This window comes from Athene noctua, chromosome 8, assembly GCF_965140245.1.
Source record: "Athene noctua chromosome 8, bAthNoc1.hap1.1, whole genome shotgun sequence".
NCBI lineage: Eukaryota > Metazoa > Chordata > Aves > Strigiformes > Strigidae > Athene > Athene noctua.
The window spans coordinates 24,327,850-24,342,438 of NC_134044.1; the positions used below are offsets into that span (position 1 = coordinate 24,327,850).

The 14,589-nt window shown below is 45.8% G+C and overlaps 1 protein-coding gene across 4 annotated transcripts in view; it reads left to right on the forward strand.

Annotated features, from left to right (window-relative positions):
* The window catches only part of TNIK (TRAF2 and NCK interacting kinase), a 164,512-nt gene that overhangs the window by 97,590 nt on the left and 52,333 nt on the right, over nt 1–14,589 (forward strand). For all 4 annotated transcript variants that reach the window (XM_074911924.1, XM_074911925.1, XM_074911926.1 and 1 more), the window contains exons 5-9: nt 2,470–2,580; nt 4,958–5,048; nt 6,379–6,509; nt 10,965–11,019; nt 11,770–11,848. In XM_074911924.1, coding sequence (XP_074768025.1) covers nt 2,470–2,580; nt 4,958–5,048; nt 6,379–6,509; nt 10,965–11,019; nt 11,770–11,848 — 467 coding nt within the window. The remainder of the gene's footprint in view (nt 1–2,469; nt 2,581–4,957; nt 5,049–6,378; nt 6,510–10,964; nt 11,020–11,769; nt 11,849–14,589) is intronic.

Here is a 14,589-nt window from a genome sequence, read left to right on the forward strand (position 1 = left end):
CATCATCTCCGCTTCCTCCCTTTGGAGGCTGCATTGTGTGAGTTGTAGTTGTGACTTCTGTAGCATCCTTCCATCTGAGGAGCAAAGGAAACTATAAAATCTTAAGTGCCACAGCAGCCAGCTTTCCTCCCATTCCATCCAAACCTTCTGGAAATGGCAGTTTATCACATCGAGCATCCATCAGCTCTCCAGTGGGGACAGAGATGCTCGGGCAGCCTCATCATCTTTCTGCTGCTTGTTTTCTTGGAGAACTCGTGGCAGAGCTTTCGGGAAGAGCCTTGCTGTTAGCAGCACGTGCACACTGCTGAGCCCCCTTGGCCCCTGCCCAGCTGGGCCTGGAGCCTGCTGGTACTGCCAGAGATCTGCTGGGGCTGGATATTTTCCTATGGATGTTACGGGACTGTGCAGCTCTTTAAAAGCTGAGTTGGAAACAGTCCCCCTGGGAGTTTCTCTTTCCCTCTCTTTGGTTTTTTTTTTCTTTAATCTCCAGGAGATTTCACAATTACAGATTTGGGATACATCAGCAGGTGGCCATATTATTCACCAGCTGGTGCAAAATTAATCTTTGCTCTGTGGAAATCAAGGGCAGAGTAGAGGACCGAGTGAACTGCCAGCTTCGTAAAGATAATCTGGCAAATTAATGGATGCGCTGTGTACTTTTAATGGGATTTCTTCCATCTTCTTCTAAAATTGTGATTGCCATACATAGCAGCATGCCCTTCCTCTTCCTCCTGCTCCAAACCCTAGGTGAGAGCCTGTGGATGAATTCCCATGGAAGGGGACTGGGGAGGGCAGCCTCTTGGGTTGGAAAGTGTTCGTGGCTGTCTCAGCCATCCAGGGTTTTCCTTTCCAAGCTTGCTGCCATGATATCCCAAATGTTCATTTAATCAGAAGCACATGCAGGCACTGATATTCCCCACATGTCAATCGTTAAAAGGGAAGAAAGCGAAGAAAAGGGACTTTGAAACCAGTTGTTCCATGATTCCTCATTTGGTGAGCAATGAGTAACCCATGACTTAGGCCGTGTCCCAGTGACCCAGCTGGATTGCTGGGCTGCTGGGGTGGAAGAGCTGCAAGCGCTGCAGCGACGTTCCTTACCTTTGTGCAGGGCAAAGGCTTTCACTAGCCAAGTATTTATTTTTTGAAGCCGGTTTCCTGACATAAGAGGGATATACAAAGAATTTTTCAGCTGTCCATTTAGGAAGAGAAGATAAACTTAATATCAAAATAGAAATAGGAGCATGGTGAAAGCCAACTTAAGGTATAGTCTGCCCAAGTATTTTATTTAATCTGAAGGTTTGTAGCAGTACCATGTCTGGATTTTATGATCGTTTGTTTATGTTCGTCTTTTAAATCACTACATTTGAGCAGTTTGCTTAGCAGTAACCCTTTTGCAGTTTCTTTCTCTCCTCCTCTTGGCCTGTGCTTTTAATAAAGTGATGTCACTTGCTTGGAGAACATTAAATGCCATGTAAGCTTCATGTGATAAGAAACTTTAAGCATACACATTGAAGAATCTGGCAAGGCACAACTTGTAAGAGAATGTCTTTTAGTAAAACACTAATCTAACTGGAAAACATGGTTTCACATCTGCACAGTCTTGGAGGAGGCTCGTTGCGTACACGGGCTGTGCTGGCTTTCTGGAGCACACTGATGGCTCCTGGATGCCCTGGGGATCCGTGATGCCCCTGGGAGGCAGACACACATCCCGTGCTATTTTTATAAGGTTTATTTCACAGTTGCTCAATGACAAGATTAAGTTTGGCCCTGGGTTAGATCATTGTACTTCTATATTTGAATTTATGAAACTTTGGAAGTGGTGCAAGTGGTGGTGCCCAGTCTCATTTGAACCAACCTGAGCAGCCGGACACCAGCTCTCTCCCAGGGGGCCTGAAGCTGCATGGCAAGCTTCTCCTCTAGGAAGGTTTCCTGCTCAAAAAAGTGATCAAAACCAAAGATCTTCTGGTTAAAAAAAAAAAAAAAAAAAAAAGAAAGGTATACCTGGTTTCTAAGGTTGTAGGAAGGTTTCAAACGTCTGTCTTGTTGCGTTCACATTTTCAGAGTTGAAGAACTCACGTAAAAGAGATAGAGTTTTGCTTGTATTGCTGTTCATACTAAACATTGATCATAAGTATAAAGTAGGGTATGTAGCAGCAGGCTCCAAGGTTTCAAAGTTTCTGATTTCCTCTGATGATTTTCAGCACTGGACTGATTCCTGCTTCTTGTTCCCAACCTTCTGGAGAGCAACAAGCCTTTCAAGCCTTCAAGGCTTCTATTGTTTCATTTTTATAACAAACCCCACATGGATTACAAGCTGACAGGTTCAAGATTATGTCCTGGTGGCTCTGCCTAGCACTGTGGTGGCCCCACAGCTGCGTTGCCAGCATCAGGGTCCTAACCTGGGGTTGGGCAGCCCGGAGGATGCTGTCGGTATCGTTGCAGTAATTGCATTTTTGTTCCATTTGGCAGCTGGTGATGGAGTTCTGCGGCGCGGGCTCTGTCACAGACCTCATCAAGAACACGAAGGGGAACACCTTGAAGGAGGAGTGGATCGCATACATCTGCAGAGAGATTTTACGGGTACGTGTTCAGAGGGAGCTGAATGTCAGGGGTTGCTGGAGCGTGGCACTTGGTGCTTGGGGGGACACGGGAAGCCTTTGGCTCTGCAGGCTTCGTGGCTGCCGTGCTGCCATGGGCTGGAGCCTCTTTGGTGCCAGTAGGCATGAATGATTCATGTGCTTGTATGATGCATAATAAATAAGCCCTGTTTAATGCCCTTTAGCTCTGTTAGTTCCCTGACTGTTAACCCTCTTTTCCCTTTAACAAAAATATAATTTCTTTTGGTATTAATAGGGCAAAGATTTATTTACATAAAATTACATTTTCAATTAACAGAAAGGTGAGGGCTCACAAAGTCTGTGGAAAGAATCTTCATGATTAAAAAGCACCCTCTGTTTTATTAAATCCACATGTCTCTGGCTTTAATGAGGATGCTGCAGCTTTTATACCCACAAGATAAATGTTTGACTGGAATGTCTTAAAATGGGCTGTTCCAGAATTTCATGTACTGGGAAATGGCAGCTTCAATAAAGGCTTGCTTGCATTCTGCACAGCTGAGGTCAGATGATGTGATCATAATGGTTGCCTGACATTAAAATTTATTGCTTCATGAACCGAGATTTTGTTCAGGAGAAAACAGAAATATTGGGCTTGTGAAGGAAACCTGTAGAAGAGCCATTCAAATGACAGGACAAGAGGAAAGAGCCTCAAGTCATGCCAGGGAAGTTTAGATTAGATATTAGGAAAAATTTCTTAACTGAAAGGGTTATCAAGCATTGGAACAGGCTGCCCAGGGAAGTAACTGAGTCACTGTCCCTGGGGGTATTTAAAAGATGTGTAGATGTGGTGCTTAGGAACATGGTTTAGTGGTGGACTTGGCAGTGTGAGGTTAATGGTTGGACTCCATGATCTTACAGGTCTTTTCCAACCTAAGTGCTTCTGTGATTCTATGAAAGAAAACGAGGCCAAATAGCTCTGAAAGGAGGTGTCTGACGCAGCTGCTGAGGCTGCCGCTGGTGTCCGGAGGTGACACAGCACTTCTCTGCTGACCCCGAATGCCACTGTCTGCACCGACATGATGTGCAGAAGATGCTGGCGCTGTAGCTGATCAGTTGTTGTGCAGACACTGCTTTCAGTGCCAGGAAACCACAGTTACACGGGCTTATTTTAAATGTATGAGCTCTGTGTATTCTTAAAATACTCCCTGGCAGTGAGTCAGAACCCAGCCACAGAGTCATGTCCCAGGGCCACCATCAAGTGTCGTTGCTCGCATTTTGGCCGCACGTTGGGGCAGTTGGTTGGTGACCTCTGTAGGGTTTCAGGTGATGAAAGACTTCCACCTTTGTGCTGCAGAAGGTGGCTCAGTCTTTGTTCAGATGTTGACAGTCAGTTGTAATTCCTAACACAAGGCTTGATCCCACGTTGTTAAAGGATTTATGGAAATTCAGTGAAATTTTTGCTTGGCCTCCAATGCACCAAGGTGCAGGTATAACACGGCTATAAAAGGCTCCCATACAGATATAATCTATTCCATGGTGTTGTCCCACAAGGTAACAAGTGTAAAATGACTAATAACTACCACTAGTGATAGCAGAAATTTTTTTTCTTTTTCAAATATGAATGCTTAATGTGAAATGTAAACCTAATGCAAAACTAGTTTTTGAAGTAATCTGTGTTTTTGTAAGCTGGCGATATAGGTGGATGTTACTTTGAAATAATAAATGAATGAAATAAAGAACGTAGGTTGCAAAAGGAAATTAATGAGCTAATAAAAAAGCTCACAGAAAACAGAAAAGCTAGTTTACCTTTAGCCTTTGAGACAGGCTTTTAATTTGAGCTATATCTCTATTAGGGTTATGCGCAAGTGATAACGTTTGTATTTGCATGGTAGCTTTTTTAATAGAAGCTTTTCAGTCTATTGAAGTCCAGTTTATTGGACCGATATAACAAAAGAATTGTTTTCTTCAGTTTCTGGGGGGTGGAAATACAGAACGGAGAGAAAACCATTCTATTATTTCTGCCACAGAAATGGCTCCCTCAGGCAAGGGAGTACATGGGGGAAAATACGGCTAGAGCTACGGAGGAATCTGGATTAATATGGGTTCCTGCAGAAACTGAAAGGTTGATTTTAATCCCTATAGAATTGATGGTTCTCCTGCAATGGAGAGCACCCACTGTGGCACATATAGCCCGTCGGTGGGCGTCTCGCTTGCTGGGCATGTCCTCCCAGCGTGTGACATAGGACAGTTTTTTGAACACATGATAAACAAAAGCATTCGCAAGTGCTTAACTCCAACTGTGAATCTTTCATTTTTGGAGCATAATTGGTTGAGGAGGAATGTCAGAAAATAACATGCTTTGAACTTGGATTCCTCTAACCTTTCTCTGAATTCTCTAGGGCTTGAGTCATCTACACCAGCACAAAGTAATTCATCGAGACATCAAGGGACAGAATGTATTGCTGACGGAAAATGCAGAAGTTAAACTAGGTAAGAGAGGGTTAGAGCTCTTGGAAACTGCAAGTGGGCTGGCTGGAGAGAAGCAGCAAAACCGACTTGTAAATGATTTGGAGAAAGGGGATGGATACTAAGAGCCACTCTGTTTTCTCATGTGCCAGCCTCAATGACATGACCTTGGGTGCTGACCAAGTGCTGTGTGCTAAACTATCAGTGTTTGATGGCCAAGTTCTGCATGCAAAGATGTACTTGCAGTGGTGTTTCTGTTCAGATCAGATACAGGTCAAGCAATCCAGATCATTTTTTTATGCCCCAGATTGAAAATTGCCCTGTGTGCATCACCAGACATTATCAAAAGCTGTTCTCCCACAGCTTCATAGTAGTGTTTTACAGGCTCAGAATCCTTTCAGTTTACTGTGACAGAATCTAGACTTGTTTTCCAAGCTAACTTGTGGGAGAGGGCAAGAACTGCTCTGAATTTTATATGGGGTGTTAGTCACCCTGGAGAAGACCAGGCATTCATGTGATGATCATATGGAAGACAGCGGATCAGCACAAATGTTGTGCTGATATCCTTAGTTGTCCAGCACCAATGTCAAGGCTGCCTTTGTGTGTCTTAATTGATGCTGGTGATGAAAGATCTCTTACACTGGTAAAGTGAGGTGCAAGCCTTGTTTTCTCATGTCACACCTCTCTTTACAGCAGAATAAAACCCCGTCTTAACAGATGGTACCATCAGCTCATTTGACTTTATGCTGGTGAAGATTCCCCTCCAAGGGGAAATTCTCGAGGGCAAATCTCCAACACTGTGTTGCACAAAGTGAACTTAGTGGACCATAGAGTATTCTCTCACTGATTTGATTTCGTCAGGTTTTGCTTCATTTTGCAGCTCTCTGCTTGACATTTCCCTATGGGCCTTTGTCCTTGGCCCTCAGTTCCTTAAGTCTTTTGCATTTCTGCCATTTCCAGCAAGTATTTAGGTAGAAAAATGAGGCTTCTGCCAATATTTGGCAGGCTCTAATTCAAATGAGAAAACATAGAACAAAGGCTGCTGCTTATTCATGTTGCTAACCCTGTTTCTCATTAGTATGAGGAGCTGTGATTTCTTTTCATTGCCTCCTGGCAAGGAGGAAAAGGCACAGAGTTTCATACAAAACCTGGACATCAGATGATCAGGTTTGTCCTTGATTTACCTCTGTTGATCCCAGCAGAGCTCAAACAGGAACATCTGTGGCCACATCTTTCTTTCCTGACCATGCAGGGGAGTTGGTCTGAATTAACCCAACATTTTACATTCCACAGAAGAGCGTTGCTCAGGTTTGTCTCCACCCTTACGATGCCCTGTTGTCTCTCTGATTCACAGTGGATTTTGGTGTCAGTGCTCAGCTGGACAGGACGGTGGGGAGGAGAAACACCTTCATTGGAACGCCTTACTGGATGGCCCCCGAGGTCATTGCCTGTGATGAGAATCCCGATGCCACTTATGACTTCAAGGTACCTGAAGGAGCATCTTTCTACTCTTTTATACGTCATTACAGATGTAATCTTTGCAAAGTCTACCATGTTTACTAATCAGAGAGAAGAAAAATAAAAGCAGCGCCTATTGGTGCTTGCAATGAGAGTTGTGATCATCTGAAGAAGGTGCTTGGTACGATCTCAGATTTTAAGCCCCAGTACCATGAATTTGAGCACTCAGGATTTTAGTGTGTTCTTGCAGCTTTGGAAAACATGTTGACAGGCAGTGTAGTCTGCTTTCTGGCTGTTAGATTTTGAGATGCCAGTTCAGGTCCAACAGGAATCTTTGTTGTGCTGTTCATGTATCCAAATTTACTGTGATGAAGTCTTTCCCCATGCTGAGAAAGGTGTCAGACTGAGGCTTCCTACCTGCTAACCTGTTTTTCAGTGCTGCACGTTTAAATACTATGGTCAAACAATGTCGTATTTGCTCTATTTTCTCTGGAGAGAAGTCAGGTCAGGTTTAGAGAGGGCAAAATCACATCTTCTGGCCTTCAGGCTGGTATTTGCAGGGAGATCTGAAGGCTGCCACACAGTCAGACATTTAGGGGGCTGACCTACTTTTCACATGTGTCTCTAGCCTGTTTGAAGTTTATTTTTGGATCGGTGGCAGCACAACATTGCTGCTGAGTTATAATGTGGCACAGAGCCCCGTGCCACACAGCAGGGCTGCAGGAGGGTTATGAGTCCCACCTGCCCATTCAAGCTACAGCGAGGTCTGATGTTTAAAGCAGGCAGAGCTTAATATATTTTATCCTGTTTCTGCCCTGCTGCAAGTTTCTGGATCCATGTCTGTAGAAGTGTCCCTTGATTTTTTTATTCTTTTTTTTTTTTTTTTTTTAAGCATCCAGAACTTGAATTTCTAGCTCCAAATCCCCTAAGGTCCACTGAGCATGTCCAGAGAGATGAGAAAGACACTGACACATGAGTTTTGTGGGGAGAAGCTCAGACATATATAAAACACATTGTACCTCTGCTCCTGTGAGTGCTAAGAGGTTGCTTTACAAGGTGGTGTTGAAAAAGGAATTTTAGACCCTCTGGTATGGAGGCAGGTAGCTCCATCCTAACAGTAGGACACTACAATGTAATAGTGCAGCTGCCCACCATCGTGGTGTGATTTGGGGTGCAGTTACCAATCACTCAAAAGAAATTTCTGAGAGGTTAAGGATTTTAAAGTAACCAAGCGATGCTTTGGTATTGCAGCTATTTAAGTGCATCAGACAACATTTGAACTGATGATTTTCCAGAGAGCAGCTCTCCAGTCCAAGTTCAGACTCTGGGTTACATAAATCATTAATGATAAGGACATGTAGAAATAGTTTAATCTGCAATTACTTAATACTCTTTGATTAACCAATTACAACAGGCATTTCCTCAACTCTGCTGATGGCAGTGCTTCATGGCAGGGCTGCAGCCTGCGCTCGCTGCTCTCTCCACTTCTCCACTGAGAGCTGCCTGGTGCAACACTCTAATTAATCACAGCTTTTTATTTTTATTTTTTTTTTAAAAAAAGAACTGATATCTTCATAGACTACTTTCTACCCTCAGAAGCCCCTGAGGTTTTTTTTCTCTTTCCAGAATAACTAGGGCACTTTAATATGCTGTTGACTGATGCACAAGCGCTGGGACCAGAATCCCTCTATTGTCCCCAAGGACCAAATGCTCGTAACAAGCCGAGCGCTTGTGTCTCTCAAGTTGGCATTGACCATTTTCCCTTGGCTGGGGGTATGAAACAAAAGGCTGATTTCTGCCGACACGCTCACTGCAGGGTGTTTTTGGAGCTCATGTTGATGTGGGAGCCGCTGGACATTAGTCTGTACCCCAGATCACATCCCTGCACCTGATGCTTTTGCTTTGAAGTTTGGGGGGGGGGGGGGGGGGGGGGAGGAATGTAAATTACAGGGTTTTTTTCAAAAAGGTTGCAAATCAGATCCTCTCAGGTTTAGCCTTAAAATAGTGAATAAGAAAGATGAGATTTATAGGGTGAAAAAAGGAATCCTTGCAGGCTTAATCTGCTGGACAAAAAGCCTCTGATCTCACTGTTTTCTTAACCAGAAAGAGATGCCTGTGTAATCTATGGAAGGAGACAGTAAATACCTCCTCACAAAAATAAACCACTTTAAAAAAGGACAAATAGAAACCCCACATTGTTGAGGTTATTTGCTGGTTTTTCCCCCAGCCAGTCTTCCTTTTTTCTTTTGAGCTATCTTGTCAAGAAGCTTAGATTAGAAAGAGGCGGGGGGGGGGAAGGAAGCTTGCTTCCCTTCCTAAGTCAAGGCAATGCAAACATACTAGCACAGCATCTTTTTGCTGGGTGAACTGAAAAGCTTTTCAGACTCAAAAATAAAAACCCAACAACAAAAAAAACCCAAACCCTGAATTCCAATTTGTTATAAAATGTGTGCTTCCTGCTGAGTTTTCTGCTTTCTCTGGGAGACTTAGAGAAGTGATAATCCCTTTCTGTAGTGCTCCAGCTTTAAGATCACTTAGCATCTTGCATATAATACTGGGCACCTCGATATGGAAAGACACACTAGGAATTTGGAAGGAGTTCAGTGGCAACCCAAAGGGAAGGGGTGATGCGTGCTGAATCATGTGGAAAGACTGCGATAATTAAGTATGCAGCAGAAATCCCAGCTGACCAGAAACAAAGAATGGATGAGACTGTCCTGTGAAAGGGCTGGAAATAAGATTTGAGAGAGAATTTTTAAGCAGGTACAAAGATATGTAGCAAAGACGGCATTTTTTAGGGGCAAACTTGATTTACAAATGAGGAAATGTGCCTCGAAATTGAAAATCCAAATTGTCTTTCCTGGATGGTATGTGTAAGAAGGTGCTTCTCCCAAGAGGTGCTTTCCAGCTGTGGCTGAGCTTCTGGGGTTCTGTGCTGGGAAAAACAACCTTTCTGGGATTTACTTGCTAAATTGCAGATTCAGAGGCTTGAGGCAGTTTGGAAAGGGCAGCTCTTGAAATGGAGAGATGAAAACTGCAGTGGGACTGAAGGGACATGGCGGAGAGCAGGGTGAAGGGCAAGCAGGATGTGAGAGCTGGAGGTGCAGGAGGAAGGGTGGAAGGCAGAGTCTGTCCCACCCATTCTGAGATGTACCTATTTACAACGTTTACTGGTTTTGATGTGCTAACTGGAGTTTAGCTGGTCTCCAGCAAACAGCTGCAGCTGCATAGCATCGAGCTTGTCCTGGTCCCCTGTGCACCTGCAGCTTCTGCCCTGGCTGTTGCTCCCATCTCAGGCAGGTCTCTCTATCCCCCTGGAGATGGGTCAGAGGCTGAGCTTGAGACAAAGGCACCAACATGAGTCTGGGTCCCGTTCCCAATGCAGTGGGTGCTGGCTTGTGAATCGTTGGCAGCCCTATACACAGTGTCCAAAATAACGAATTAGCCGCCTTCTGCCAAAAAACCAAGTTGCAGCAGTGCCGTGAGGGAAGGTGCTCGTTTTCTTTCACCAGGCACGTACTGTCTGTGCCTCTGCTGCTGCTGGGAGAGCCGAGCCGTCCTTTGGGGCTCGTTACCAGATCTGGAGGTGCAGCCGCAGCTCATGAGTGATGGTGGGGTGGGGTGGGGAGGAGGTGCTGGAGGGGAGCTCACTGACAGGGAGCCGGGGATACAAATGTCCCTGTTTGCGAGGGAGAAAATGGAAGGAAGAGTGATACAAGCATGAAATCAAAGTTTTCCAAACAGGCATGTTCTCTGCTCTGATCATTCAGGCGACTCAACCAACCGTGTTTGCTGAGCAGGGCTTGGGAACAGGGTAAATAAAAGTGTCCGTTTCTCCTTCCACTGGCAAAACGCCACTTTTTCAGGCTCCCATTTAATGAGCAGTCCATGATACAGGAGCCTCCTGAGGTATCTCAAGGTGCTTGATGTTTTTAATCTATTCCAGACAGCCTGTTTTCTGTGGAGGTGTATCAAATCCATGGACATATATCATCCAGCTTTAAGCAGGGAGCCAGCAGCCAGGTTTGCTGCTTACCCCAACTGTGAAGCCAGGGAGTAGATTGTCCCTGGCTCATTCAGGAACTGGGGGTTTGTTCATTAGTGCGCAGGGCTCATTAAGATGCCCCCACCAGGAGACCTTCAGGTCATCAGCATCTCCCCAGACAGTGTCCTCACCACAGCTACTGGGGGCAGTGCCTCAGCAGGGTGGTCATATCCCATACTAAAAACACCTTGAAGGTTTTGAAATAAATCTTGGGCTAAACAGCGGGGTTGGGAGCCTCTTCTAAAGCTCCAGCACGTGGCAGAAGAATGAGACGATCTCCCAAGGTGTGGGTCAGCAGGTTTGCAGGAGCCACAGAGACACAGCTCACAGGGCCGAGCACCCTGGGCTGGGAAGAGCCACGCTTACCCCTTGCCTAGTGCCCACTGCTGAGACAATGCTCCCCTGCATCACTTATGTCCCTCTGCTCTCTTTTACAGAGTGACTTGTGGTCTTTGGGGATAACAGCCATTGAGATGGCAGAAGGCGCTCCCCGTAAGTAGATGCATTGCTCTGCTTTAATATAACCTTGGATTGTAATGTGCTGGGCCTTGATAAGCACCAGTTCTCTGCGAGAAGCACCATGCAAAGGTTTTGCCAAGCAACCTGTGCTCAGTGAGATGGGGCTCACAGGGTCCATGGGCACAAAACTGCCAGGGCAGTATGGCCCAGAGGATGGGCAGTGAGCAAAGATGCACGACCCTGTATGACTCCAGATAAGTCACTTGAGCACTTTGGGACTCCATTTCCTCCAGTAAAATACAGATGAAGAAGGGGTGGAGGACTGGAAGCAGGTGGTGACACAGGTAGTGGCACGCTGAGCTCAGTTGGTGCATCTGCACAAGTCACACTGCTGTGGTTTTTATGGTTATCCTGGGACTGTCCTTGTGTGCTGGTAAATGCAAGTAAATAAAGCAGGGCACAGTGGCATGTGGTGCTCCGGGCCCGTTGCTCCCAGCACTGGGCCAGATGCTGAGGACACACAGCTGCAGGAGCACAGTCAGTGCTGGGGACACACACATCACTTGGCTGGGGACATCAGCTCTCACCTGAGCTCCAGGCTGCTGCCAGGCCAGGGATTTTCTGTAGGGGGGTTGTCACTGTAAATCCTCCTGCCTTGTGGGTCTTTCAACTTCAGAGGAAACTTGGGTCTCCCCTTCTGGGTGTGTAGCCTGTCTTTAGACAGCTTGGGGTGGGTCTGCGAGATGCTGTGCCACATTTAATGCCTCTTCTTGCAAATTGCAGCTCTTTGTGACATGCATCCCATGAGAGCCCTCTTCCTCATCCCCCGTAACCCGGCCCCGAGGTTGAAATCAAAGAAGTGGTGAGTCTCTTTCTCATCTTCAGTGACTGCAAAAACGTTTTTGGAGCAACTTGTTTCTGCAGCCCAGGCATGCTGGGAACTTGGTGTTTATGTTTGTATAGCTTCAGGGGTTGGTGACCGTCTCCAGCATCACTTGGGTGAGCACAGGTTGGGTCTTGGTCTCCTACAGAGAGGCAGTTTGGTCTGAAGGAGTCACTCACCATGGGATGGGGGACTTCCTAGGTAGGCAGAGAGGGGAATGCTCTCTAACACTGCCATTTCACAGCGTGGAGTTGGCTTTTCCAAGGCGGTTTGTGCAGCCTGAAGCCAGATGACAGTTCTCTTGGCTCCTGTTTCTTTCCAGTCAGGTTCCGTTTTCAAGTGGAAACATGCATCCAGGCCAAAAAACCGATAGTTTATCTTGAAGACCCAGGAATGCGGAGATTTGTACTTCGTTTGGGCTTTATTTTAAAATTTTGCAGGAAAAAATACAACACTGTTTTGAAAGAAAAAAAAAAAAAGCAGGATATGCCAATAAAAACCTGTAGGGAAAATATTCCTGAAGCCCAGCAGATGTTGTTTTGTTACTGTATGTTCTGTACTGATGGAGCTGGAGTCTTTAAAAACACTTATCTTTGGTTTGTGCTGTTTGCCTGCCCCAGATTCAGCAGTGGTTTGGTCAGGAAAGATCTACCAGATGTTAGAGAGACAGCACTGCCCCTTGCTCCTGGATAGGCTGAGCTCAAGGAGGGAAATTTTGCCTTATTCCTTGAATTTATGATTATCTTGTTGAAGACACACACCAAAAAAAAAAAGAGAAGAGCAATTGGTAGGTATTGAAAACACTTGGTGCCACAGCAGCAGGTATTTCATTGTTGGGAGAGGTGCAAGGGGAGCTTGGAGTCCTCTGCATCGGATGCATATTGTGGGGGTTTTAGGTCAGCCCCTAAAAACTCGCCCAGGCTTTGGCAGTTGCCATTTTAATTTTGTCAGCCTGATCATTAGCTGCTCCAGCACCAAACCAGGAGAAGGGGAGCCTTTCCTGGCTGGCTTTGCAGAGGATGTCAAAGATGCTCACTGTCCTTGCACAGCCTTTTGAGAATACCATTAGTCAGCCGAGGAAATAGTTTATACGCTTGTTTTCTGCCAGATCACCAGTCTCCTACTTCATTATCCTCACTGCTACAGCACAAAATGGATTGCAAGACTTCAGAGTTTATTTTTTGTACAGAAGTGCTGTTTATTCAGCAAAGGCTTCCTCAGCCTCCAGGCAGAGGGGAGCTGATGAAAGCAGCTTTTGAGCAGAACATTTCCCCATCCCCTTAAGGTAAAAACAGAGCTGGGGTGGAAGTTGTATTTCAGTCCTTGCTCTGAGATATCAGATGTGCTTTGTGCAAGCCTGGGTGTTTCTCAGCACCACCTTCCCCTTGCGTGACTGGTGGCTGTCTCAGCTTTGCACATCTCATGGTGCTGTCTGCCCAGGGACAGCATCCCAGGTGCTTTGAGAGAAGGATCACCTGGGAAGTCGTAGTGTAATGAAACTCCAGCTTCAACCCCTCACCTGGCCTCTGCTACGCCTCCATGAGCAAGGAGGGATCCCTGATCTCCACCAGAGCTGGGACACGTGTACCCCAGGCAGCTCAAACCTATCTTGCAAGCTTTCAACACAATGGGAAGCTCCAAAGGATCCGGACAAAGCTCCACAGGCTCCACAATACTTTAAGAGCAATTTTTTTCAGCCTTTTCGGTAGGACACTGGGCAAACTTGCTGTCCTCAGCTGGAGCTTTTGGGCCTGGCCAGGATGGGTCCTGGAGTTCTGCAGGGCCAGCCCAAGAAGATTGGAGATGTTAGACCGGGCTCTCACAGTGGCTCTCTGGCTGGTTTTCACAAGCTCAGATCACAAGAGAAAATCAAAATGAAGAAAGGTTCAACTTGAACTTTGAGTTTATCCTTGCTTTTGTGTGCGGCAAGACATAAAAGTACACCAGGCAGGCAGACCATCTTTTTCCCTGTGTGAAAGAAATAGCAAAGTGATTCTAGCACCTTTGAGAGTAAATCAGGGAAAGCTGAGAGGGAACACAGGCATGGGAGCTGCCCCAAACAGAAAATCCCAGAGAGGAAAATACTTTTGTTGCTTACCAAATCCTTGAACTTACTTTTAAAATAGTGCTGTGTTCCCGTAAAATTAGAGTCTTTGGTATAATTTTATTTCCCAGTAAAATCCAGCCAGCAATGAAGCTTTATTTTCTTCTTCCCACATTTCTCAGGTAAAATGAATGTGAAATTTAGCGATGCTCTTCCCATAAACACTCCCTAGAACTGCCTTATAAGAGATGGCAAAACCTCTTTGTTAATGAGGTGATATTTGTACTGTGATACCACATTTCGTCCAAGCAGCTGCAAAGACTTTGCAAACATTGATTTAAGCTTTATAAACTCAGGGAGCTGGAGGAGCACGTGTTTCATGAAGACAGGCTGACCTGTGCCCGGGGAGGGGAGGAGATGTGTCACGGTGTCCTCCTGGATGAGAGCCAGGGAGAAAGCCCTTGTCTTCTGCTCCAGCTCCAGTGAGGGCTGAACTGTGCCACCAGACAGACTTGATTTTTTGGACAGGAAACTTTCAGGAAAACCAGAGGCCTGAGCTGGCCGCTGCCTGTAGGTGCTCAGCCAGCTCAAGGATGCAAAAGTGTCTTGGGACATTGCAGAGCACTGGGACCCCCATGCCCAAGAGACAGGCAAACCCGTACCTTACTGGAGGATA